The following is a 23551-nucleotide window of genomic DNA, read 5'->3' as shown; positions in this document are numbered from 1 at the left end:
CTGCTTCCAGCTGACAGCTGATGGGAGAGGTGGGACAGAGTTACTAGCAATTATGGATCAGTCCTTTTTGGAGACTGATGGACTGCCTGTGAGTAGAGGCTTTAGGAAGAGAGACAGAAATCCAAAGAGAAAAGAAATTGAGAGGTAGATCTGGTCTCATAAATGTTATCATTTGATTTGCATTTGTGGTAAATAAAAAAAAAGTCTGCACTGGATACACCTTTAACTGCCATTTAAAAACAGGTAATCTTTGATACACACTTAACATTGAAAATTGAGAAGATAATTTGAAAAAAAAAAAAAATACAATCACAGCAGAAGAACATTGCTGCCACATACATCTGACTCACTATATGCTGCCATGTTGTAACATGATTGTAGTGTAAAATTCACTGAAGGTTCACTGCGTAAGCATATGTGGATACACATTCATCTGAGTGTAGCCGAGCAATGTGAATGGGGCAGGGGAGCGGTAGGGGCAGCATCTCAACCTTGAGGTAGGAAAAGAGGGTGAATGATTGTCCTGATGATCAGTGAATGAAATCAGCTCCAGAATTTTCTCATAGGCTCCCAGAGTCACGTGGTGGTTGTGTTACAGTCCTCTATTAATGTTGTTTGAAGCAGCATGCCTGCAGATAAGCTCCTCTCCCTGAAGGCAGGCCATAACTCTTCACCGTTTTTGGCAATAAGCATCTAGGAGAGTGAATGAATGAGACACTGCAGGCAAAGCGGGGACAGAGTCATTCAGAAGAGTGTCTGGACGTTTTCTGAATCAGAAAAGACAGGTGCGATGCTGGCAAAAGCTAATGAGAAAAGTGTATATAAACAGCTAAATCAGCAAACATTTCACTGGAGCAGGCATACTCAATTTCCTTCTTGTTATTAAATCTCCCCAGAGCAGCTCTGTCTGAATAACTAGAATGAATGAAGCATAATCAAGCATAATAGCACATTCTATTTGTTTGTGCTCTCTTTTTTTGAATGAACCACATTCCCATGTCAAAAAAAGGCTCTGAGAATTATTAAAACAACCCCCTTTCTCAGTTCAAGCAAGTCTAACACGAAGGAGAATTAATCTGTGTTTATCTCTACACATAAGACCAATAGGTGACATGGGCCACAGATAAGCCAGCAGTTCACAGACGGATTAAAACAATAAAGCACAGGATGCTTCCGCGACAGAGAATTGGGCTGCAAAAGCCTCAACCAGACCTTGCTGTAAGTGGGTCAGGACACGGTAGGACAGGACATCACCCTGGCAAAGCCGCATAGACGGAGAGAAGGGGGACAGCAGGATAGGACAAGTTTAGAAACGCTAGCTCAGCAGTAAACTGACACAAACACAATGTATTGGCAGCCTGACGCTTGGATAAATGTGATGGCAATGACCTAAATATAAACAATTACAAGATGCGCAAAGTAATTCACAGCATAATAAAAATCCTATATCATATAACAGGATCGGAGCTACCCAGTGTAGCAACAAGCATTATCTCTTTGCATAAAACCAAACCTGGTTACATAAAACATTAACAATAACTCTGCTCCCTGTAGCATGACAAGTCTGAGCTCTTATCTTAAACAACTGGGTTTTGACACAGTTATGTAATTAACCAACAAGCAAAGCAGACACCGATATTCATCTACTGCACATATGCACTTCCCTGAGAGACATTTTACATTTCATGTCATAATTCTGTTTTGCATGTTGAAAGCTTAGATTGATTTTAAAACATTTCCTGAATACTGCCATGATACAATTTGAAAGCTACTCTATCATCTTGTTTTGATAGAAGATGCTACATGAAACAATTTTTAAGAGAGATTATAGAGGAACAAAAACAAAACCTAAAATGCAGACGACAGCAGCAGGTCAGCACACGCCATGGATAGGAATTAAAAGCAGATGCTTTACTGGTGCCTGTATCTGCTGAGGTCAAAAACTGCTGGCCTAGTTTCATTTAACTGCCTGAATCATACAATATATAGACAGTAGACAGATTTGGTTACAATTTGGGAACTGGGACCAAACCCCTTCTTCCTCCATATTCTTCCATAATGCACTAATAATAATAATAATAATAATAATAATAACAATTCAGTGTGCAGTGTGCATACATATGCAGATGGGGTTTATGTGTGGTTCAACGTGAATAGTGAGTTTCGTAAATAGGGATTCAAAGAGCACTCAGCTTTGATACTCTCGTACCCTGATTTAATACCTACTTTAGGGCTTCGACTGTGTTGGTCCTAAAGCCCTATAAGTGGAGCTATCTTTAACAAAATGGAGGAAAAGCTGATGGCCGATGTCTCTGCTTTTCAAGTCTTGTCGTTCTTACACTTTTACACTCTCTTTAATATTGCTGCTTCCCAAGTTTAATTTGCTATGTGTTCTAAAGTTCCTAAACTATATGTCTGAAGTGCTTTTATGAGTCACTGTTCCAGCATTACAAAGATTTACTAACCAATGACACATTTGTGACCGCTATTACAATAAAATCCTATTTGCTTTTGAAACACAGTCTGTTGCCGTGCAAACATTTAGTATCTAAAGCATATGTATTTATTTGTGTTGCTGCCACTGATAAAAGGATTTAGTCACTAAGACGGAAACGTCCCCTATCACTAATGATGCATACAGTTCCAGCGGGTATTACACTACCCTGGCACATCTTGTTCCTTCCTCTGTAGAAATTCTACTGGGACAGGGGCAGAACCAAAGCGCTTTGTCCTCATGGATTAGTTACAGGGCCATACGTTACCATGGAGCAGGTTAGGCTATGATAGGCTTTGACTTGCTAATACCCTCTCTCTGAAGCATGTGCACTAATCTAGGAGGAGAAGGACTTTAGGGATAGTTATTGTCTTTTAAGCTCAACTGTAACAGACAGTGTCAAGTTAGCAGTTATTTATTATTCCAGGATCTGCCAGGTTTTTATGCCTCTTGTGGCTGCTGGAGTCATGATCCTTCTGTGAATGTGTTCCACGAGCAACTGCTCCTTCAGGCCTGAAACAACTGCAGGGGTATTGTGTTGTATGTTTGACATTCCTCTGTGACTCCCCGAGGATAGACTAGGCTGGGCTGGACTGCTGTGTTAACAGCAGCACCACTGACTACATTTCCTGTTATTGAGATGCAGCAGCAAACTCTGGGGACCGTTGTGGCTGAGGGTAATTTTTAAAAAGCCCTGCTGTTGTATTACCAACATCTACCTCTCAAACAAGGAAAAAAAACAGGAGGTTAACAATGTGGAGCAATGAGGCAGCTACCAGAGTCAATACCAATACGTACAAGTGACTGTGTGAACAGCCACTGATAGATACAGCTTTCAGATGAAAGAGAACTGTGCGTATTTTAAGGAGATGCCATGTTAAGTAATCCTCAACATTAGGAGTTTCTGCAATAAATCACTTTGTGGAACATTACAGCAGAATGTTTAATTAGGAATCAGGTCTAGTCCTGTCAAGTTAATCTGTATAGCCCTTCATCACAGCTGCAATCACAAAGCACTTCACAATAACCACAAGCCAACATCAAAATAAGTCAAACAACACCACCCAACAACATATGAAATTCCACTTCCACTTTGTTTACAGTTTGATTTCATGCTGTTTTCTAATCAGATGCATGGGTCACTTCATTATTAAAAATAAACCTACTTATCGTTACATGGTGGTACATTCTTTTCAAGAGCAGACATGTCAGATTGGACTGTCAACTGCCAAACCTTGAGAAGAGCGTCAAATTTACCAAGTAACTGTCAACAATGGGAATACTGAGAGTACTGTATTTAAAACTAGGTAGTAACCACTGTAGAACAACTACAGCTTAAGGGCATCTCAGATCTAAGCCTGACTTGTGCAACAGTACATTCAAGCCACAGCAGCGTTGTCCAGACTTATGAGATACATACTTTGATAGCACCTGTCACTGAGCAGAGTTGCTCCTCTAGGCCTAGAGATAGAGAGAGGCTGTTTTTCATCCCCACTAAAAGAATGCATTCAAAGGCTTTAAAAGAGGAATGTAGCGGCTTGTTTTATTTAACCCTAAGAAAAGTAAACGGCTATTTCTAAGAACTGACAGAGTGCAGTGGAGAGAGAATACCAAATTCCTCAAAGCAAGATGTCTCATATAATCCCCAAAAGATGAAAGGAAGAAGCTATTACTGGCTTTTGACAGAGGAACTGGAGGCAGGAATAACAAAGCTCAACTAAATAATGGCCAAGTATAGTAAGGTTCTTCTATTCTATTATGCAGAACTATTCTGCATAATGCCTTGGCCAATCTGTACAATGTGTACACCTTATAGAAGCCAAAAAGTAAAACTAGCCCTGGCATGGAGAAACTTCATAAACAGTATATAAACAGAACACTGGACTAATGCTTGGTGTTGTTTTGTCCTTAAATGCAGGATGTTGCTACACTATTATGCTGCAATGGTGACAGGCCTGATAGAGAGGGGAAGTGAGAGGGGAAGAGATTTCACTGGGTTTTCAATAGAAAGAGCCAGCAAGTGTTGTGACGCATCATTAAGTCTGTTCTGTGGTGTCTGCAAAAATTCTCACTGCAGAGAAAAGTACAGAGGAAAAAGGCAATCTAACTGCACCAAAATAAGCTTCACACTGACTCAAATGTACAATTTAGATGCTGATATTCAGTCTTAACCATTATATCATAAAACAAAGTCCAACCTAAAACATCTTCCTTACTCATCGCTGCCCTAGTTTAAAAACACCAAGGGCTACTCCATTGGTTTTCCAAAAGTAAGTCTGTCCCATCAACAAAAAAGCCCATGGAGTGTGTCATCTGCATCTTTCAAATCATGCAAGTCTGCTTTGCTGTCATTACAATTTCCCCCCTTTGGCTCCATGTGCACACCCAGGTATAGGTACCAGCCCTCTATTTATAGACACCATATTGCCTGGTGCTGAATCCAGCCTGTGCTAAGAAGATTTACTCTCCTCACATCCTTTTTCTTGCCAGTGTAGAAAGCTGATTTCAATTTAAAGAAAACAGCACCTGTCTCGAAGCTGAAGATGGGCAGCAACTCACAACCAACTTCCTAGTGATCAATGGGTCATTCAAATGAATGAAGCAGGAAAACACTGTAGAAATTATCAGCAAAGCAATAAAATGTGGCTGTGGCTGGCAGTTACACAATCAGGCCAGGATTCTGCAGGCATGCACTGACACCACATTACTGACAAACAGCAGCTGGGGTCATTGCTCAGTAAACCATCCAGCCACAATTCACACAGTGCGCCTAGTTAATAACACTGTGTGCGGAAGCTTGTTACTCTAAGATCCACACCTACAGCACTGGTGCACACACTGACTTACAGCTGCTATAGGTAAAACAGTAAGACCTCTATGAACAGAGAGCATAGGTGAATGCTGCCGTATGAAACAGAGCAAAAAGAAAAGGGCAGGGACCTTGGAGTCTCTGCGCTCACCATGAGCACTCATGCCTGAAAATGAAGTAAATCATGCAGCGAGGCAGTCGCTCACTTAAAGCTATGTAAGGCAATGAATTTTTTACACTGCAAACACACTACCATCACTAGGTCTGTGGATGAACCACTGTCTAACATAACAGCACTACTGTATATTATGTACCTTTTATTTTATTTGAGCGCTGAGAAAGCAGGTGTACAGCATAATGGCTCAACACCTCAGTGAACTATAAACACATCTTAAACCTCAAGCTGACAGGAAGGTAGACAGAGAATGCCTTTTGTGTACAGAAGAAAGAGTGTGTTGTGTATGTGGCACTGGGGTTTTTATCTCTGACTTTACAGTTGTCATACTAAGTAGGCGTACACTGGCCTTCTAGCATGTTCCACTGAATGCAACTCAAACAATACAGATTCAACCACGTTTCTGGTTACAGAGGTGGTTTCTGGTTACCAACATCAGCTAGCCAGCGATAGAAAAAAGCAGTGAAGCAGGAAAATTAACAGTCTGCCTTCAAAAACAGCATTCTGTCTCCGTGAGCAAATAACATTAAAGGTGTGTAACTGAATGACCATCATCTGAGGGTGACCTCTGAAGCGCTCAGCACCCAGCATTACATAACTCTGCGTTTACTGCATACACTATTCATGCAAACACTGTACCGGCTGTGACTACAGGTAAAGACACTTACCGCCATCACCAGCTCAAAGGGATGCTTGTACACCCTCACAGGTGACTGGTACTTCTGCACCATGATGGGGATTACAGTAACACCAACAACCTGGAGAAGAAATCAACAAGAAAAAAAAGCAATGATCACATGCATTAGTAAAAGAAATAGAAATAATGCAATAATGCAGTGAATAAATGCAGAGCTATATGCCATTCTCTCTTGGCATCACAATAATAATCTGCTGAGTACCAAAATTACAGCACACACAGGAGTCTCTGGGTGTTATTACATAAAGGTGTGTTTTGACTGGCTCCTTCAGAGATGCCAGATGTTTGAGTGTGTGGATGATGATGTTAATGTGCTGGCAAGCAGTACCAAGAACTAGAAAAATCTGTAAAGTTGTGGTACGGAAGATGGGAACTCTGATGAGCCGTGACCAAGGATCTCAGTGATCAATGGATGCGGAATTACATGTTCATTTATCAAAACACAGAGACTGCACTACTGCAGAGGCTGTTCACTGCAAACTACTGGGGATTTAACTAAGCTAATTACTGTCTCAGCAGAAGTTCGGCTCACAGCTAAACAAGGCAACTCTCCACGTAGTGATGAAAAGCCAGGTGCTGTTCATTCTTTATAATGTAAACAGCACATTCCACTTGCTGGAGCATTTGAGTCGGGGCTAGAAAACAGAGTGACTCAAAGCAAAAACATATGACTCAAAAGAATTTTCTAGCGACTAGAAAATGTGGTGTAAAAAAAAAAACACAAAACAAAACCAAAAACGCACGTTTTCATGAAATGTCAAAATGCGGTGTGAAAACAAGGACTCCGTGTACTCAAGCAGAAGTGTAAAGTGTGGTTTGAACTTCAAATTCTGAGTTTGTTAAGCATGCTCATACACGTTTTTAAGTCCTGCTATGTTTTGAAGGGAACATGCCTTGAAGGAGGGGTGAGAACCAACATCCCAGCACTAATTTAGGGATCAGAGCAGGTGGACTAATAATAACAGGGTCTAACCAGGAAAAAACACAAACAGGTTTCCACAGTGTTCCTCTATAAACACATTTCTAACGATTACTACTGTCGTACAGAATTACCGTCATGTTTCAGGATCTGACAGGAACTTTAAAGACAAACCAAACAAGACAAATATTTTGATTTGTGTTAATCAAGTTATCTCAAATGACACATGATCAAACACACCATTCAACAGATTTTGTAGCTTTCTGACTATAAAATCAAGCCTGTTATTTGTCACTGCAATCAAGCTTTTCTGTGTACAGTTCTCTAAAGCTTTAGATCAGGATCAGTGAACTAGCTCCCTGTGTTTGAATGCTTTCCGTCTTGTCACTTGTTCTGGTTTCTGTGAACTGCCTTGCTGTCCCTGGAAGCGTATCAGGTTTAACTGAGACACTTTTGGAAATATAGTTACAATTTGTTCAATCCCAGACTTGTGTATCTAGTTAAAAATCTAACGTAGTAACGGGTATTATATATTTTCTTTTACACAAACACCTCATCTGTGTTTAAAATTCGGCGACTTGTTCATATTAGCTAGCTTAGCAACACAACGACAGAGCTGGCTAACGTTAACTGAGACTAGCTGGCAAGCTAGCGCTCACTTTACAAATCGCTGTTAGGGTGACATTCATTTCATAAATGTTGCTTACCGGTGATTCAGAGAATTAAACGAATATCAGATGTGGTTTCGTGTAGTTAGTCGCTGTTTCTTCTGGCAGGGCTCTCTAAGTGAACTCTTGCCATCCCCCTCCTCGGCTCTTCCCTTCGCCGGGTCCGGGCAGTGAACTGAAGCCAGCGGCTAACGATAGTTAGCTTTATTGTGCTAGCTATCCATGTAATCCAAGTATCTAACAAGCTAACCGTCCGACAGGTCCCGTTCACAGCCCGGCAGTGAGAGGCATAGGAAGAGCGATAAACTAAAGATCCCACACAGTTCCCTGTCAAATCATAGACCTAAATAGCTGAAGTGTCGGAGCGGTGTCCTCCTCGGTCCTCCTCAGTCCTCCTCTCCCCTCTCAGTCATCGTGCCGTGATGCTGTCGCTCCTCCCCGTTTAGTAAGCGCAGTTTTTTCCACCTCTCAGTCGGCGCAGTGCTGCATTGAGAAAAACCCACTGGCTGACCACATCTGTCTGGGAGAAGCCAGTCATCTGTGAGGATCACACCCAAGCACTATGTAGTCATCAAGTCATGGCCGTGTTTTACCTTATTTGTACCCACAGATCCAGCAGCAGGTTTACGCTCTGTGCAGTTTTTATTACGCAGCCAGCTCAGTAGCGACCACCTGGTTCACATCATGCTTCCAGCGCGATGTTGCTGTGTCTAATGCCCAAAGATCACAGAGACATGCAAGGAGCACGGATTTATTTTAAGCAGGGGGTAATTATGTAGCAGCTGAGGCTGACATTGCACCAAAAGAAGATACCTACACAGTAAGTCTGAGCATTAACAATGGGTGGAGGTGACCAGTTTATTTAAAGGAGCATTGCAATGATTTAGAGCTAGATTTTTATAATGTAAAGACTAGATAAAGTGGAAGCATAACAATAGAATGAAGGCTATTATATTACAGAGCATGCTCAAAACTGAATTCACATACCCATGGTACAGCAGACACCATTTTTTTGTTACAAACGATCCCTTTTGTACCAGTTTCACACCTCTAGTTTGTAACTCAATCTTCCTGTTATAAGTGTTGCCAGCCTCAATCTGAGCTGAGAAACTTTTATCAGGGTTTCTTTCTTGACAAAGCTCCTCCAGAAACACAGATACGTCACATTATACAACCGTTCTCTCAGCATATTACCACACACTGTTGATGTTGCAATTTGTGCAGCCTTGTTTGTGAATGTCATCGGGTGACACCACAGTCTTTCTTGTAGCCGTTTAAAATGATAGCATGTGTCTGTCCAGAAGAGTGTCTTTGGTTTCATCTCTCCTCGAAAGTGTGTGACCTTTGGTGAAGTGCTTCACGGATGGTGTAAGTTATTTCAGGCCTGGCGATGATTTAGAATCCGATAGTGACTTTGTGCAGCATGTAAATCATTTTTACAATATACTATAAGCAGCTATGAAACACCAGACCTCTGCTGCTGCAAAGATTTAAACAGAATTCAATTTATGTAACCTACTAGCAGATGGTAATTTATGATAATAACATAAAAGACATGACTGAAACTGAGACATTCACTGATCATCTCCATTTCAAGCTCATGCTTTTCTTTAGTCATTGTTGCACAAATATGTCTGGACTTTGCTGTGGCCTATAAGCCTCTGTTTAGCTCTCAGAGTTGAACTCACATCCTAATTATGTAAGAGGTTTAGCAGCGATGGCGGCGGATGATAGCATTAAGGCAATTGCGACTGAAAGGTTTGGTTAGTTGAGTCTCCACAGCTCACGCTTGAGGTCTGCCACCGCACCGAATGTGAAAGAACAGCAGCAGCTACATTGCAAAGACAAAAAAACACAAAAGTTATTGTATGGTAACATAATGACTGGCTGCAGAGTTTGTTTATGGTCCATTGTGAATCCATTACAGCAAAGTAAAGCATCATTCATTGGCCCACCACGAAAACAGGATGGAGATGTGAACATGGCAGCTTTGACTGAGTTTAAATCAAGGTCGTTTCAAAAGGTCACCAGAATGTGTGTGGTTAAACATTTGCGGGCAAAAATAGGACAAGACGCTGAAGGCAAACTATGTGACTATGATGTCCTAGATTCTTGTGATCCATTTCTTTCCCTGCTCTACCCTTTACTTCTAATATTTGCTAAGCTTCTTTATGTTTAAACTAAGGGGGCGATCTTCCAGTAGTCAGTTCATTTTTGCCATCAGCACAAAGATTTACTGTATCTTTTTTAAAAACTGAAAATCATTTCTCCTCGCTCTCTCTCACACTTACATGCTTTGCTCACATTCATTTGTATCTGCTGTGTCTTTCCTGTTGATGATAATGTGTGTGAAAACAGGCAACCACTGCTGACTTCATATTCTCATTAGCTCAAATTAGATAGAGAGCAAATGTTCCTACTGATGTAAGAGTAGAGACTGAGGTAATGATTGATTATTACTCAAGAGAAGACAACAGGAAACACTGTATGTTCATACTGTATAGGATAAAAAAGGCTCAACAGTATGACCTTAAAATGCATGTGCAGTCAGTGTCCTCTACTGGACAATGGCTGCAGTTACAGCAAATTGTATCAAGGAGGCAAATTATGAGGGAAAATAACCAACAGCAGTTTGTGATGGAAGCTTAAATACAGACTTGATAGCACAAACTTTGGTCTTTTTAATTATATTTTACCTTTGATCTCAATCTCCACAACAGAAACGCAACAGATCATCCTGCATCCAGCTGCAGGTATTTAAAACAGAAACTGTTCTGTTTTTACACAAAGGTTCAGCTCTATCGGCTAAGTATACATACACATACAAGGGACTTGCTTCTGATTGCTCTGAAGGATGGTACATGTTCAATAATTAATAAAATACAGAAAACAAAAAAAGGACAACTACAGATAAGAGTAGCAGCTACAGAAAATACAAGAACTGTGTAAAGTACTGAAGCTGCAGTGTGCATGTGTGGGGCTCCAGTGGTTGGGTATGAGAAGCAGAAATGTACAAATTTTGTGAGGTCAGTTGTTGTGGCCTGTGGAAAGAAACGATTCCAGTGTCTGGAAGCTTTGGCAAACAGATCTCCACTCCTGTGGTAGATTAAACTTCCCAGACTGTGGCAGGAACTTTTTTGAGGATGGAATTGTTGTTCTCCCACCTCAAGTCACCACTGTTTCCCAAAGTCTTGGGAGTCAGTGACAATTTTTAGTTACCCAGGTGAAGTTATCTTCCAACTTCTCGTCCATCCATTTTGACCAAGCAAGAAGAAAGGCCAGTTGTCATGACTCAACTTCCAGGTGGAAGGTTTGGCTTTGATTTTGATTTTTTTCTGGCGCCACCAGAAGATCAATTTTAATTAATTTATGCAGATTTAATTTATTCTGTGAAATATCATGTAATTGTCTAAAACTGTAGATACCTAGGCACAGTAATCTGTACAGACTGGGTTCCAAAACAGTGTATTGTGACATTTTTAGGTTTTAGGAAGTTTGGTACAAATATTGTAACAATTTTAAAACCTTCCTGTGACAAAATTAGAAATTTCTCTTTGGCTTGCATGACACTCAACTTTATCGCAAACAGCATTATCAGATATGAAGAAGGTGGAACCAGCAAACGCAGGACTTAAAAACATTAACTGATTATTAGAATAGCTGCTGATTCATTTGATGTTGGTTTACTCATAGATTCATCACTGTAGCTCTACAGTCAGCTGGCATTTTAAATATCATTACAAACCTATTATCAAAGATTCATCACCACCACCAGAGGGCACTGACAACATTAAACAAATACGCAGCTTCCAGCAGCCTCATACAACTGAAAGTTTTAAGAAAGAAGTTTAAAAGAAATATGTTTTAAATACGTTATGCATTATACATTATACATATGAGTGCCCAGACATCAGAATACTGCATTTCCATTTCTATTTTGCCTTTGCAGGGAATAGCTTAAATAACTGGTGACATCTAACCCCACTGGGACACACACACCAAACAAATCCTGCAGGTGTGAAGAGAGAGCAACATGAGAGCAGGAAGTGGTTTTCAGAGGCTGACAGACCCATGTCAGCAGGAAGTGAAGCCTCACTTTGACAGGAAACCGATTTTAACAGTCAACAGCGTATACACCCACAGGTAGCAGATATCAGACGGATAGTATCACTCATTTAACAGGCTTAATAACAGTCATGGTCAAACTGAGGGTATATCCTAGTGTGCCAAATAGCTTACTTAGATATATATCTCCCTTTATGTAATTCTAACTACCACATATATTTCTAAATGCAACATTATTAGTGTCTGTATTTAAATATTTAATTGATCATTCTTTCTATCATTAAAAGGAAGGAGGCACTATATGTTCTTCGAACAACATCCTTTAAATGATAAACCACATTTCTCATTCTGTGACAACCTAAATGACTCAACAACTGACAAACAGTTTTCTTTTGAGGTGTAAGGTGCTGAGCAGACAGCTACCTGCAGCAGGCCTACTCTACCTCAATCACACTTTGACACAACAGCATCTGTGTGCACTTTTTGACTTAAGTCAATTCATTAATAAAAGGCTCATTTCTATATTATATGTAGTTTAAAGGGTCAGAGTTTTTCCTCTAGACCAAAACATAGAAGCAGAACAAGAAGAAGGGAAGTATTAAGTGAAAACACAAAGAGCAGACAAAATTAGGAGGATGTCTGTGAATAGGTGAACTTCACAGTGTCATTTTATGAGGAAGCAAACAGTTTGCGAGTGAGAGGGGAGTTGCAGCAAGGCAACCACACGCAGAGCAGCTACTCTCGTGTTATTGCCGGAAACTTTTTGCAAGACAGGAAACGAGAGAAGCAGAGAACCAGTAAAGACACGGGCTACTTTAAGAAGTACCTTAACACTGCAATCTTCATAATAACAGTATATCAGGAGGAGAGCAGGACAGATCTCTTATTTGAGTATTTGAGTTTTATTTTGTTGGATGTATCGCTGAGAGGAAAGAGGAAATTTTTAGTTAGCACAAAAAAATCAGAAATGGGGACGGAAGAGAAGGATTCAGAGCCTGCGGCTCAACCGCCAGTGAAGGAGCAAGGAACACCAGAGAAGGAAAATGAATCTCCTGTGGAGCCCCCTCAGGGGCAAACGTCAGAGGCCACTGACCCCCTCAATACATACAAATGGCATACTGGCTCTAAGGGAACGCTGAATGAGGTGAAAGAAGGAGATGGAGCAGCAGCTCCCTCCACATCTACACTGGATAGGCTTCAGAAGGCCTCCACCAACAAATGGAACAAGATGCAAAGCTGGCGCAAGGCCTTAAGTGAGGACCCCGGAGATAAAAGTTCAGCCAGTGGGAAAGGTGGAGAAGGAACCAAGCCGGAAAAAGCCTCCAAAGTTAACAGAAAGAACCCTTTCAGAAGGGCCCTGTCAGAGCCCCCTGGGTCACTGTTTGCAGCTCGGTCGCCGTCCTCCAACACAGCCAGCACAGCTAATGCAACTTCATCCTCAGCAGCGGCTGAGACCTCAGGGGCCCCATCCACAGACCCTGCTCAGAAAGGAGGTGGAGGAAAACTCCTACAAAAGTACTTCAGGGCTGTGTCCCAGAAGATCAAGAGGCCCAAGCTGCAGAGTCAGAGCAGCAGCCCGACATTGCTGCAAGGTAACACCACATTATATCTACATTGTACTTTCACATTAGGCTTGAATGGTTAAATAATTGTTTTTATATCTGTAATGAACTTTTAATAGGTTAAACATGGTCCTAAATGTAAGTCTTCACACATAAATGCACTCAGCAGTGTTTGGTCACACACCTAACAAAATGGTTACCCCATGTGGCTGAAGTATGATTTCCTTCAACTATATATAGTGTCATCATTAGTGACACACATGGGTAGGTGGGGTACTATATGTGTGACTTTCTTAACAATAGCACTTGGTAAATAAAACTGTTTTTCACATTGTATCCTAATATGTAGAGACATAATCAACAAACTCAAAAATGAAAATACAGCCTATGAGTGAACCTGGCACTGTCTGCAAAATAGTTTCCAGTTAAGTAACTAACTGTGTGGGTGTGTAAAGCAAGCAAGGTGTTAGGCAGAAGTATAATAGCAATCCTGACATTTGCAATATTTATATGAAGATTAACTACAGTAGAAATTTGCCTTATGTTTTTCAGAAAGTGTCTGTTTTATGCAGATGATGTGATAATTTTTCTTCCAACTAAAAGAGACGTAGGCAGTGCCATCAGACCCTCATGGTGAACATAGCAAAAACAAAAAAACATTACTTTCCAAAAAAGGTTAAAACTGCAGAGGACTGACCCAGAAATGTAAAGTCACTTTAACTGAAAGACAAAAAGACAACCACTAGACTTTCACACCTAGATTTACAAACCACTCCCACAGGATACTTCTGGTCTGCTGAGAGGGAACTCATAGCATAACAAATATATGTTAATTAGATATCAAAATGTTTTTTTAAAACTGTGCAGAAATTCATTCAAAACCATCCCACAGAGTTCTTACACTTGCAAAAATAAATAAATGAACAAAAAATGATAAAATAAAAATTCCTTCAAGAATGTATCTATCCCTCATCCTTTCTGCAGAAACACTTTACTTGCATTAGTAGAAACAGTGATAAAAATAAAAATAAATATTAATAGTAAAACACAAAATATTGTGCCAATAAAGCCTAAAAGGAGAACATTTAAACCTCTACTACCATGCAAATTTATGTTAGAAGACGTGTACATCAAGAAAGTACAGGATGTGCGTACTTCATCCTGGTGTGTCTTGAAAAGAGAGTGATCAGTATCAGTAGCCATGGCAACTCCCCAAGTGGGAGTGGCAATGTGCCATGGGAGATAAAGCACCATCATGCCATAATTACCAACACTAAAAAACAAACAAAGGCCACAAGCAATGTGCATAAGCAATTATGGTTCAGCAATATCTACATATAGTTGGCCCTCTAATGCAAGAGAAATAATTTTTTATTATTTATTAATCAGATTTGTGATTGTGTGGACAAAGACCGTAAAGCAGAATCACTTCTTTGTAAACTATGTAGTAATAATTATCCATGTGTGTGTGTACGTTTATGTGTGTGTGTGTGTGTGTGTGTATGTGTGCATTTCTGCTTCTGTGGCAGAAATAGATGAGGCTGAACCGATAACGACTGTACCCACTGAACTCCCAAGGCTACAATGGGCCCCACCTCAGGAGGTCCCGTTGTGGGACATCAGCAACTGTATCCTCGAAGATGGACAAATTCTGATATCCCCAGAGGAAGAGGTACTAACACACACACACATACACACACACACACACACACACACACACACACACACACACACACACACACACACACACCATTTACCAACTCCCCATCAAAAGTGCATTACATGTGCAGAAACAAGGCAAAATCTTACAAAGCTTTCACTACAAATACCAAAACATCTTGAAAACTGTTTTATTTTGGTAGTGAGTCTAAATGTGTCTATGTGTGTTTTACTCAGCCAACGTTGTGGACCCGAAATCGTGTCAGCAGCTGCCTGTCCAATCTCAGCATGCAGAACCTCGTAGATATTGACACAGGTTGATGCATCGTACACACACACATACACACTGTAGAGCTGTATATAAATTAGTTTTAACTGAGTGTAATCACACCTACTGACATCACCATTACACTTCAATTCCGCAGAAGCTCACAGAGGAAATAGCTGAATGTTTATACGTGTGTGTGTGACTGTCAAATGATTTCCTCTACATTTTTGGGGAAGATAGCATCGCGTCTGGGTGTTGTAGCAGTCCAATTAAAGCTTGCAGAGAGCGTAGTCAGCGTGTACTGCCATTCAATTTTGAGTGGTGTGCTTGTTGTCATCACCAACATATGTTGATGAAGAAAGGAAGGCAATGTTAAAAGGATAGTGGTTGAAGTAACAAGACTTTGGCAAATCTCTGGACTAAATGATGGGATTCAGGCGCTGGTTTGTTTGTGGTGGAGCTTTAGGTAAGCAAAACAACAAAGAAAATCTATCTGATAGTAACCTTGTACGTTCATGCCTATGATTTTAAAGAGGACTTTACCTCATAACTGACTGGTTAGAAACACTGGATATGCAGACACAGATAAAAGGAGACTTACTTTTCTAATGTTATCCTTTGAAAAGCTATCTATTTTAAATATGTCTTTCAGTACATACATTTTACAAACTTCAGATAGTTTCAGCTCCAGCTGAAAACCACATCCTGTGTGGCCTAATCTGAGTGTATTTGCTAATATTTGAACCTTGGCTTATTTTTTCTGAGTTTTGTAGTCTTTTTTTAGTTAAAGTGCAAAAATAACTGTTGTCTGTGGTATTGGAGCAGTGGCAACAACTGACTTTTGTGTGGGAGTTTTAATGCAAGGTTTGAATAAATCAGTCAATCAAACAGTTGCCTGGAAACTAATTATTCAGAAAAGCTGATAGAAAGATACATTCAACCACAAACACCCTAAACAGGAAAGAACTACATTTCTTTCTTTATAACTAACATACGTTACAATGTTGAAAAAACAATGGCATATGTATAAAATGACATTCTCAGTTCTTTGTCAATATCAAATTTTGCTTTTCTTGCTCATACCTAGAATGTAGCCCTGACAATGTGGGTCCGCCAGGTGGTACTCGACCAAAGAACCAAGATGGTGGTGTGAGGGTTAGTATTACAGAGCTCTGATAAAAACCTTTCCATTACCCTGCATTTTCCACATTGTTTGTTTAATGCAGAAATTCCAATCGTACACCATGTTTGCCTTCTTCACACTTAGGCACTGATTAAGAGACGTCTCGAGAACAGGACCAAGAGGAATAGCAACACACAATTAAACCCAAACCCAATGGGACTAAACAAAGGAAGCAGGTATAATAGTTTGCTTATGTGAAGTCAAAGACACTGTAGACCACATGTACTCAAACAGGTTCCTTTGTATTTCTGAATGAATTGTCTTAAATATGAGGTTTAAGTGTGGATTTTCATTTGCATTTCCTTATATCATATTATAACAGATTAATAACTGTTACACTGCAGCATGTCAGTGAGAGTGAACAGCCCACTCTGCTTATTTTTAAGGCACTATGGTTCCCGGGAGTCAGTGTCAATTCCAGTCAGTGCAATGGGAAGTCTAGATCTGAGTGCGGACACCAGCACTGTCATCAGGCCAGTCCACAGCTCCATTCTGGGGGAGAAGTACTGCTTTGAGGTACACTGGTATACTGTATTTATATATATATATATATCTGTCTGTGCTGCTGCGTTAGAGAAACTTCCTCTTCCAGTGACTCTAAAACTGACTTCTTATTTTGAATGTACTTACAGGTGATAAACTCTGAGAACACCCACTGCTTCGGCTGCTCCTCAGCTGCCGAACGTGATCGTTGGATTGAAGATCTCAGACGGGCTGCCCAGCCCAACAAGGTAGGGTATTGGTTCATTTATTCCAAGAAACATGTCACGATAAATGAGAATGCTAATAAAAAGACCTAAACACACCAATGTTCACAGGATAACATTGAGCGCACAGAGAACTCCCTGAGTATTTGGGTAAATGAGGCCAAGGATCTGCCACCCAAACGGCGTTATTACTGTGAACTACACCTGGATGGGACCCTGTTTGCTCGCACCACCAGCCGAGCTGTTGGCAAGCCATCTAACCGCTCCAGTCTTGCAGGGGAAAGCTCTACTGGTTCTTCTGGAGGTCTAGGAGCCAGTGGCGGTGCGGCTGGAGGGTGTCAGCTATTCTGGGGTGAATTCTTTGAGCTAGACAATCTACCCTGTGTTTCCCAAATCTCCCTTCATCTCTTCCGTGAAGAGGACCCCAAGAAAAAGCGCCATTCCCGAGATGAGATCAGTCTACATCCGTTAGGCAGCGTAGCCATACCTTTATCTGATATCCGAGGGAGGACCTACCAAGAGAAATGGTATCCCATTACTCCATACAAGGCATCAGGAACAGCGGGGAATAAAGAAGTCTTGGGGCAACAAGCTTCACTTCGCATCAAGGCTCGTTTCCAGAATCTGCAGGTGTTGCCAATGGAAAAATACAAAGAGTTTGCCGAATATGTGACAGTCGATTACGTGGAAATGTGCCAAAGCCTGGAGCCACTTCTGAATGTGAAAGAGAAGGAAGAGCTGGCAGGAGCTCTAGTCCATGTACTCCAGAGTATCGGCAAAGCCAAGGTGATTATCATAATGCATCAAAATGCTGAAATTATACAACAAAAGCCATAATAAGACACATGCTTTGTGTGCATTGCAGGAGTTCCTCATTGATTTGGGCAGCGCAGAGGTAGAGCGTCTTGGTGAGAAGGAGGCACTGATCTTCAGAGAGAACACACTGGCCACTAAAGCCATAGATGAATATATGAAACTAGTTGGCCAGAAATACCTCATTGATACACTAGGTAGGCACAGTGATAAACGCGGCTCCCTGTTTTCAGCATCGGTTGGTGTTTTCTTTAGCTGAACTGTACTTTCTGTTTGCAGGGGACTTTATCTCACGTCTTTATGCCTCATTGAAGAACTGTGAAGTTGACCCTCGTAAATGTCCTCCTTCTGACCTGTCGAACAACCAGAAACACTTGGGGGAGGCCTGTGAGGATGTAGTGCAGAAGATTATTGAGCTCCATGGGTGAGAGAGTAGAGCTCATTATAGAAAAAGACATGAAATAATATCATACATGCTTAGGCCAGCAGTAGCATAATAAAAAAAAACTAATTCACAGATCTGACGCTTAACATATTTATTGCCTTCAGACCCTTTCCTGAAGAGTTACACAAGATCTTCTCGAGCTGGGTGGAGTTGTGTGAAGACCAGGGCAGACCAGAGATTGGCCAGCGTCTCATCTCTGCTTCCCTCTTCCTTCGTTTCTTATGTCCTGCCATTCTGAGTCCTTCTCTTTTTGGTCTGACACAATCTTATCCTGAGCCAAACACCCTACGTACCCTCACCCTAACTGCCAAAGTCATCCAGAATCTAGCCAACTTCACTTTGTGAGTAGTATATTTACTGTATATACACAAACTCCAAATACATTCAATTTCTGGCATAAGACTATAAAATAATTTGTTCTGATGCAGGTTTGGCGAAAAGGAGGAGTACATGCTCTTTATGAATGAATTCCTGCAACAGCACTGGGATGGAATGAGGGGTTTTCTACAAACGGTGTCTAATGCAGACACTGAAATCCCAATGACCTCCTTTGATGGCTATGTGGATCTGCCTCTGCGCTTGGCAGTGCTTCATGGCCTGCTGGTTGACATAATCTTTCAGAAAAACCAGGTAGGTTGGAAAACAAATGGATTAATTGTTTATAGTTAGTTGTGAAGCTTTGTAAAACCCGCAGTATTTATCAATTGAAACTAAACAGGATCTAATATGTAGCTTGTTTCTTCCTTAGGACACAATCGACAAGCTGCACCCTCTCCCTTTGATTCTAAACCAGATAACAGAATCACTGGGCCCTGAAGCACCGCGGATCATAATCAAAAGGTATGTTCAAAGTCTTATTTGACTCATCAGCAACATGGGATATATTACGAACCTGAAAATGGTGTTGCAACTTGTTAATTAAACAGACTCTTTCTTGCAGTGAAACAGGACAAACCAAGCCAGTGTATGTTCCTCCTAAAGACTTGGGCAAGTACAGCCCTCTCCAATCATCCCTCCAGCAGCTCCCGGTGGATTCCAAAGGTCTACGAGATGGGTATGATTGTACTAGGTTCAGCCTTTTGTGAAATCTAGAGGTACTTCTAAGACAAGCCATACGTAACTCCTCAGCAGGTTCCTGGGTTCTAACAAGGGACCTTCTCTCAGTTGGACAGGCTAAGAATACCCGGATGTATCAGGAAAAAAATAACCATACGTTGTCCTTCTCAATGACAAGAAATAGGTGTTCTATTCCATGCTTGTTCTGGATGCCTCAGCTCTTTACCCTCTTTAGTCACATTAAGGTATTTTTCGGCAGAGAGCAATGAGAAATAGCCATTTTATTCTGTCAGTAAAACTCTTCTTGTTGTCTTTATGGAAAACATAGCAAATGCCAAACAGAAAAAAAAGTGCCGGATTGTGTCCAGTTTGATGTTTTGTGGTTGTTCAACCAGGTGGACATTGTTTCTTTTGCATCTAAACACGGACAGTTAATTATATTGTTTGGTTAATTGTATTATTTTTTTGCTGGGTACAACCTCAGTTCCTAGTTGTATAGTAGCATGCAGAGCATTGTTTTACAGTTTTACAGTCTTGAACTACAGAATGTGAGTCAGCGTGTCAAATTATCTGGGTTGTTATCAAAACTCAGTGCAGAAAGAATTCACAGAGCAGCCTCCCGTGCTGATCATTTAGTGCTGATCTTTGCTGTTTCTTGTTCAACTGTCAAACAGCAGCTCAGTACACATGCAACAAACTGTTAATTCCATGATTCAAATTCAGGCCACAATTAAATGTGCTGTTGTCAATGTGTGCGCACATGCTCTCTGCATGCAGGTGGGGAAACCTTGTATAATTTGATAGTACATGAGGTGAGCGCTATTACTCTCTGTCACATCTCTGACCAGAATGGCATGTGTGTCTAATTGCAAAAACTAGATTGTACTGAAATGCAGTATTTCTTTTCCACTGTGCATCTTTGGCAAAAAGAAAAAATGAAAGAAAAAAAGAAAAGCAAATTCACTGTAGCATCTTTCAATATTTGTTAGTAGCTCCGTGAGGTATTGCTTGAACCAGTTGAAGGCACTATACATGTGGGGTGGTTTCACCTCAGCCTCATTTTTAGTCATGCAGTACTGCTAAATTGACTGGCAGGTATCCTTTACTTAATTTGAATATACAGAATAAGCCATTTTTGTTTTTAATTACTGTCTGTAACCATACACATGTTGAATAATACAGAGATATGTGGATGATTTAACGATGTGCAGCACTTTATATACCTATTCATTAATTTGTGGCAGAACTCGGAGGGGTACAAGAGAGAGAAAGCCAGTCGCCAGGACTCAGAGTGCTCCACACAGACGTCCCGGTCAAGCAAAGCACACCTTGAAGAGACAGACAAGTTCTGAAGCCCTGCCAACATCTGACCATGAACAAGAGATGGAGACCAATGAACCACTTATCTCATCACCAAATACTGTAAGTATACATACATATATATATAAAGAGGAACTGTGAGCATGGCCTGGCTATTTTCTCTACGGAGCTCAGCAGGTCACGTTCCTGTACTGCTACAAGACAGGAAATATTTCACCTTTTATTATCTGGCTATTTAAAATGCCCTGTTATTGGTTAATGTCTTTTCAGAGTGCCAGTATCAAACGTCCACCTGCACCAGTTCCCTGGATCAAAGTCAGCAACAGAGATTCAAATGAGCTGAAGATTCCGAATGAGGAATTCAGCTTATTGGACAGAGTATGTCATACCTGCTACCCAGTAAAGTGATTTAATAGTAATTCATCATTTAATATAGTCATTCTCTATGCTGTGTAGTGTATGGATTCATTAATACATTTCATAAAATTTAAATGTGTGATTCAAATACCAGCATGCTCAAGAGCTGTCAGAACTTCGTCTGGGGATAGAGCAGGTTACGGACCGTGAGCTGGAAATGGCGAAGCGCTTGGAGGACTTTATTATCCAGAGCCAGGACCAGAACGCCATGCTGCAGGCTGAGGTGAATGAGCTCCGCAATCTGCTGGCTGTGAGAGAAGAGCAACTCGCCAGCGCCACCTTCAGGTATGAGTTTGATGTGTATTCTTGTTACAGTGGGCTGTATTACAGTTTTGAGCACATTTATTTCCAGGCAGCTGACTGTAAGTGTAATGTGTTTCATCTGAGAGCTGTTCATTTAGACTGTGAGTAAAAAGCAGTTAGCTGTGTCCGAGTTATCAGTAGCTACCATCTGTTAATAATGCGCTCTGTTTTTGTTTATTTAAGCATCTTTTCTATTTGTGTCTATCGCAGGCTAGGTGTAATAGAAGAAGAGCGAGAAGAGGATGAGAGGAAGCTGAGTGTTGCCATTGCTGCAGCCGAGCGAATGAACGTACTGGTAAGGCAGACAAAAGCCACATACTGTATGTTGCATTTGCAGGGGTAATTCTGCAGCTCGACACATGAGCTAAATATAATTTCATGTTATCATCAGTTCACATTTAAAGCTTTGTTTTAATAGACAGTAGTTACAGTGAATTACAGTGAACATACTGATGACTGTGTCAATGTGCTCACAGGAAGAGCAGTTTGCAGACCTGATGAGGGAACTTCACCAGCTCAGTGAGGCCTACAACAGTGGCCAAAACAACACACAGCATCCTGAAAAGCCACACATCAACAGCAGCTGAACCCTGATGGAAAAAAAACAAAACGTTTAGCTTCAGTGGGACAATTTTGTATAAATGCATATATGGTTCTTGCAGAAATTATTGCCTGAAGTCATAATTTAGGTTCCATGATTAGATGTAGTTTTTTAAACATATCCTGAATGAACATGAAACTTACAGCATTTGTCTGCAATTCTGCCATTATTCTATCTCAGTTACACGTTTGACTTGTAAACCTTTCTGAAAATTTAAAAAATTAAATTTTAAGTTTATCTTTCAGTGCATTCTGTGAGTCTTCGATGATGATTAAATACTTTGTGAACAGCTGTTGACATGGATACAGAACTCTTTGCTAGGCTTCATTTTTAGTCCCTATATCTATGTCGGGGGAACCATGTTTGTATCGACCAGACTGACTAACCACACCTGATCGAGATAATCACTGATGGGTAGGACAGGGACTGACGGAAAACAAGCTGGGAGCACCACAAACCTCCCCCTACCTCCTGCTTTGATGTGTCTCGTGGTATCCTCTGGGGGGTGCTTCAGGAGTATGGGGTCCAGGGCCCTCTGTTAGGGACGTCCAGTCCCTGTACGACTGCAGCAGGAGCTTGGTTCGCATTGCTGGCACTAAGTCAAACCTGTTCCCAGTGCATGTTGACCTTCAGTGTATACTGGGGCAGTTTGCAGTCGAGTGTGAAGAGAACCAGCACCTCCAAGTTTGAGGCCATGGTTCTCAAAAAAAGGAGGCCTGTCCTCTCCAGGTTGGAGGAGAGATCCTGCCTCAAGTGGAGGTGTTTAAGTATCTTGGGGTCTTGTTTACGAGTGAGGAGGAAGGAAGGATGGAGTGTGAAATTGACAGATGGATAGGTTCATCTGCAGCAGTAATGCCGTTGATGTATGGGTATGTTGTGGTCAAGAAGAAACTGAGCTGAAAAAAAGACCAGTCAATCTACATTTCTAAGGAAAGATGAGGTCAAGTGGCCAAAATGAGTTTCCTCCACAGCGTGACTGGGCACACCCTTAGAGATAGGGTGAGGAGCTTGGTCATTCAGGAGGAGCTTGGACTAGAGTCGCTGGTACATTAAAACAATGTTGGGAAAAAATGAAGGGAAACATAAAAAGGTTTGGATGATAGCTGCACAGAGGGCAGCAGAGTTAGGGATTATTTAATATAATGTAAGCCTGTCTTTACCTTTATCATCTGCAGGTCCTTGGATTCTACCAGACCCAGGAGTTGATTCAACGTTAAAAGACAAGAATAATAATGACTATACAGTGTTTTCACAAACAAAGGATTGTTTAACAGACAGTAATATAGCTATATTCAGGATACAAGAAAAACAGGAAACAAACTAGGAAACAAAGTGACAAGAATAAACAACAGCGAACACGGCTGGACACAGGATAGAAGTACACTCGAAA

General features: G+C 41.0%; 2 protein-coding genes across 4 annotated transcripts in view; one reads left to right on the top strand and one right to left on the bottom strand.

Moving 5' to 3' along the window:
- Positions 1-8187, bottom strand: part of si:dkey-237i9.1 (SEC14-like protein 1) — a 28494-nt gene extending 20307 nt beyond the window's left edge. The window contains exons 1-2 of the mRNA XM_026359702.1: positions 7802-8187; positions 6147-6236 (exon numbers count right to left, since the gene is read on the bottom strand). Coding sequence (XP_026215487.1) covers positions 6147-6209 — 63 coding nt within the window. The 5' untranslated portion in view covers positions 6210-6236; positions 7802-8187. The remainder of the gene's footprint in view (positions 1-6146; positions 6237-7801) is intronic.
- A 4367-nt stretch (positions 8188-12554) lies between these two features.
- Positions 12555-22405, top strand: rasal3 (RAS protein activator like 3). Of its 3 annotated transcripts, none has more exons than XM_026359879.1 (19): positions 12555-13419; positions 14925-15061; positions 15286-15364; positions 16404-16471; positions 16584-16675; positions 16886-17015; positions 17132-17230; positions 17318-17992; positions 18072-18216; positions 18299-18443; positions 18569-18805; positions 18893-19094; positions 19213-19304; positions 19405-19518; positions 20765-20942; positions 21111-21218; positions 21352-21542; positions 21771-21855; positions 22037-22405. In XM_026359879.1, the coding sequence occupies exons 1-19, from the start codon at positions 12795-12797 to the stop codon at positions 22145-22147; spliced, it is 3513 nt and encodes a 1170-aa protein (XP_026215664.1). In that variant the 5' UTR covers positions 12555-12794; the 3' UTR covers positions 22148-22405. The 3 variants fall into 3 exon arrangements, with proteins under 3 accessions (XP_026215664.1, XP_026215663.1, XP_026215666.1); XM_026359878.1 differs by having other exon boundaries at positions 14919-15061; XM_026359881.1 differs by lacking the exons at positions 12555-13419; positions 14925-15061; positions 15286-15364 and adding an exon at positions 15377-15782.
- The last annotated feature ends 1146 nt before the right edge of the window (positions 22406-23551 follow it).

The sequence above is a fragment of the Anabas testudineus genome, chromosome 1, assembly GCF_900324465.2.
Source record: "Anabas testudineus chromosome 1, fAnaTes1.2, whole genome shotgun sequence".
Taxonomy (NCBI): domain Eukaryota; kingdom Metazoa; phylum Chordata; class Actinopteri; order Anabantiformes; family Anabantidae; genus Anabas; species Anabas testudineus.
Note: the sequence above shows the minus strand (reverse complement) of the source record. Positions and strands in the feature narration are given on the sequence as shown.

Excerpts from the sequence above, each read along its gene's own strand:
- rasal3 (XM_026359878.1), top strand. The coding sequence starts at position 12,795 with ATGGGGACGGAAGAGAAGGATTCAGAGCCTGCGGCTCAACCGCCAGTG. Across the intron at positions 15,062-15,285 it reads TGATATCCCCAGAGGAAGAG|CCAACGTTGTGGACCCGAAA; the intron begins GTACTAACACAC and ends TGTTTTACTCAG. Across the intron at positions 17,993-18,071 it reads AGAGTATCGGCAAAGCCAAG|GAGTTCCTCATTGATTTGGG; the intron begins GTGATTATCATA and ends TGTGCATTGCAG.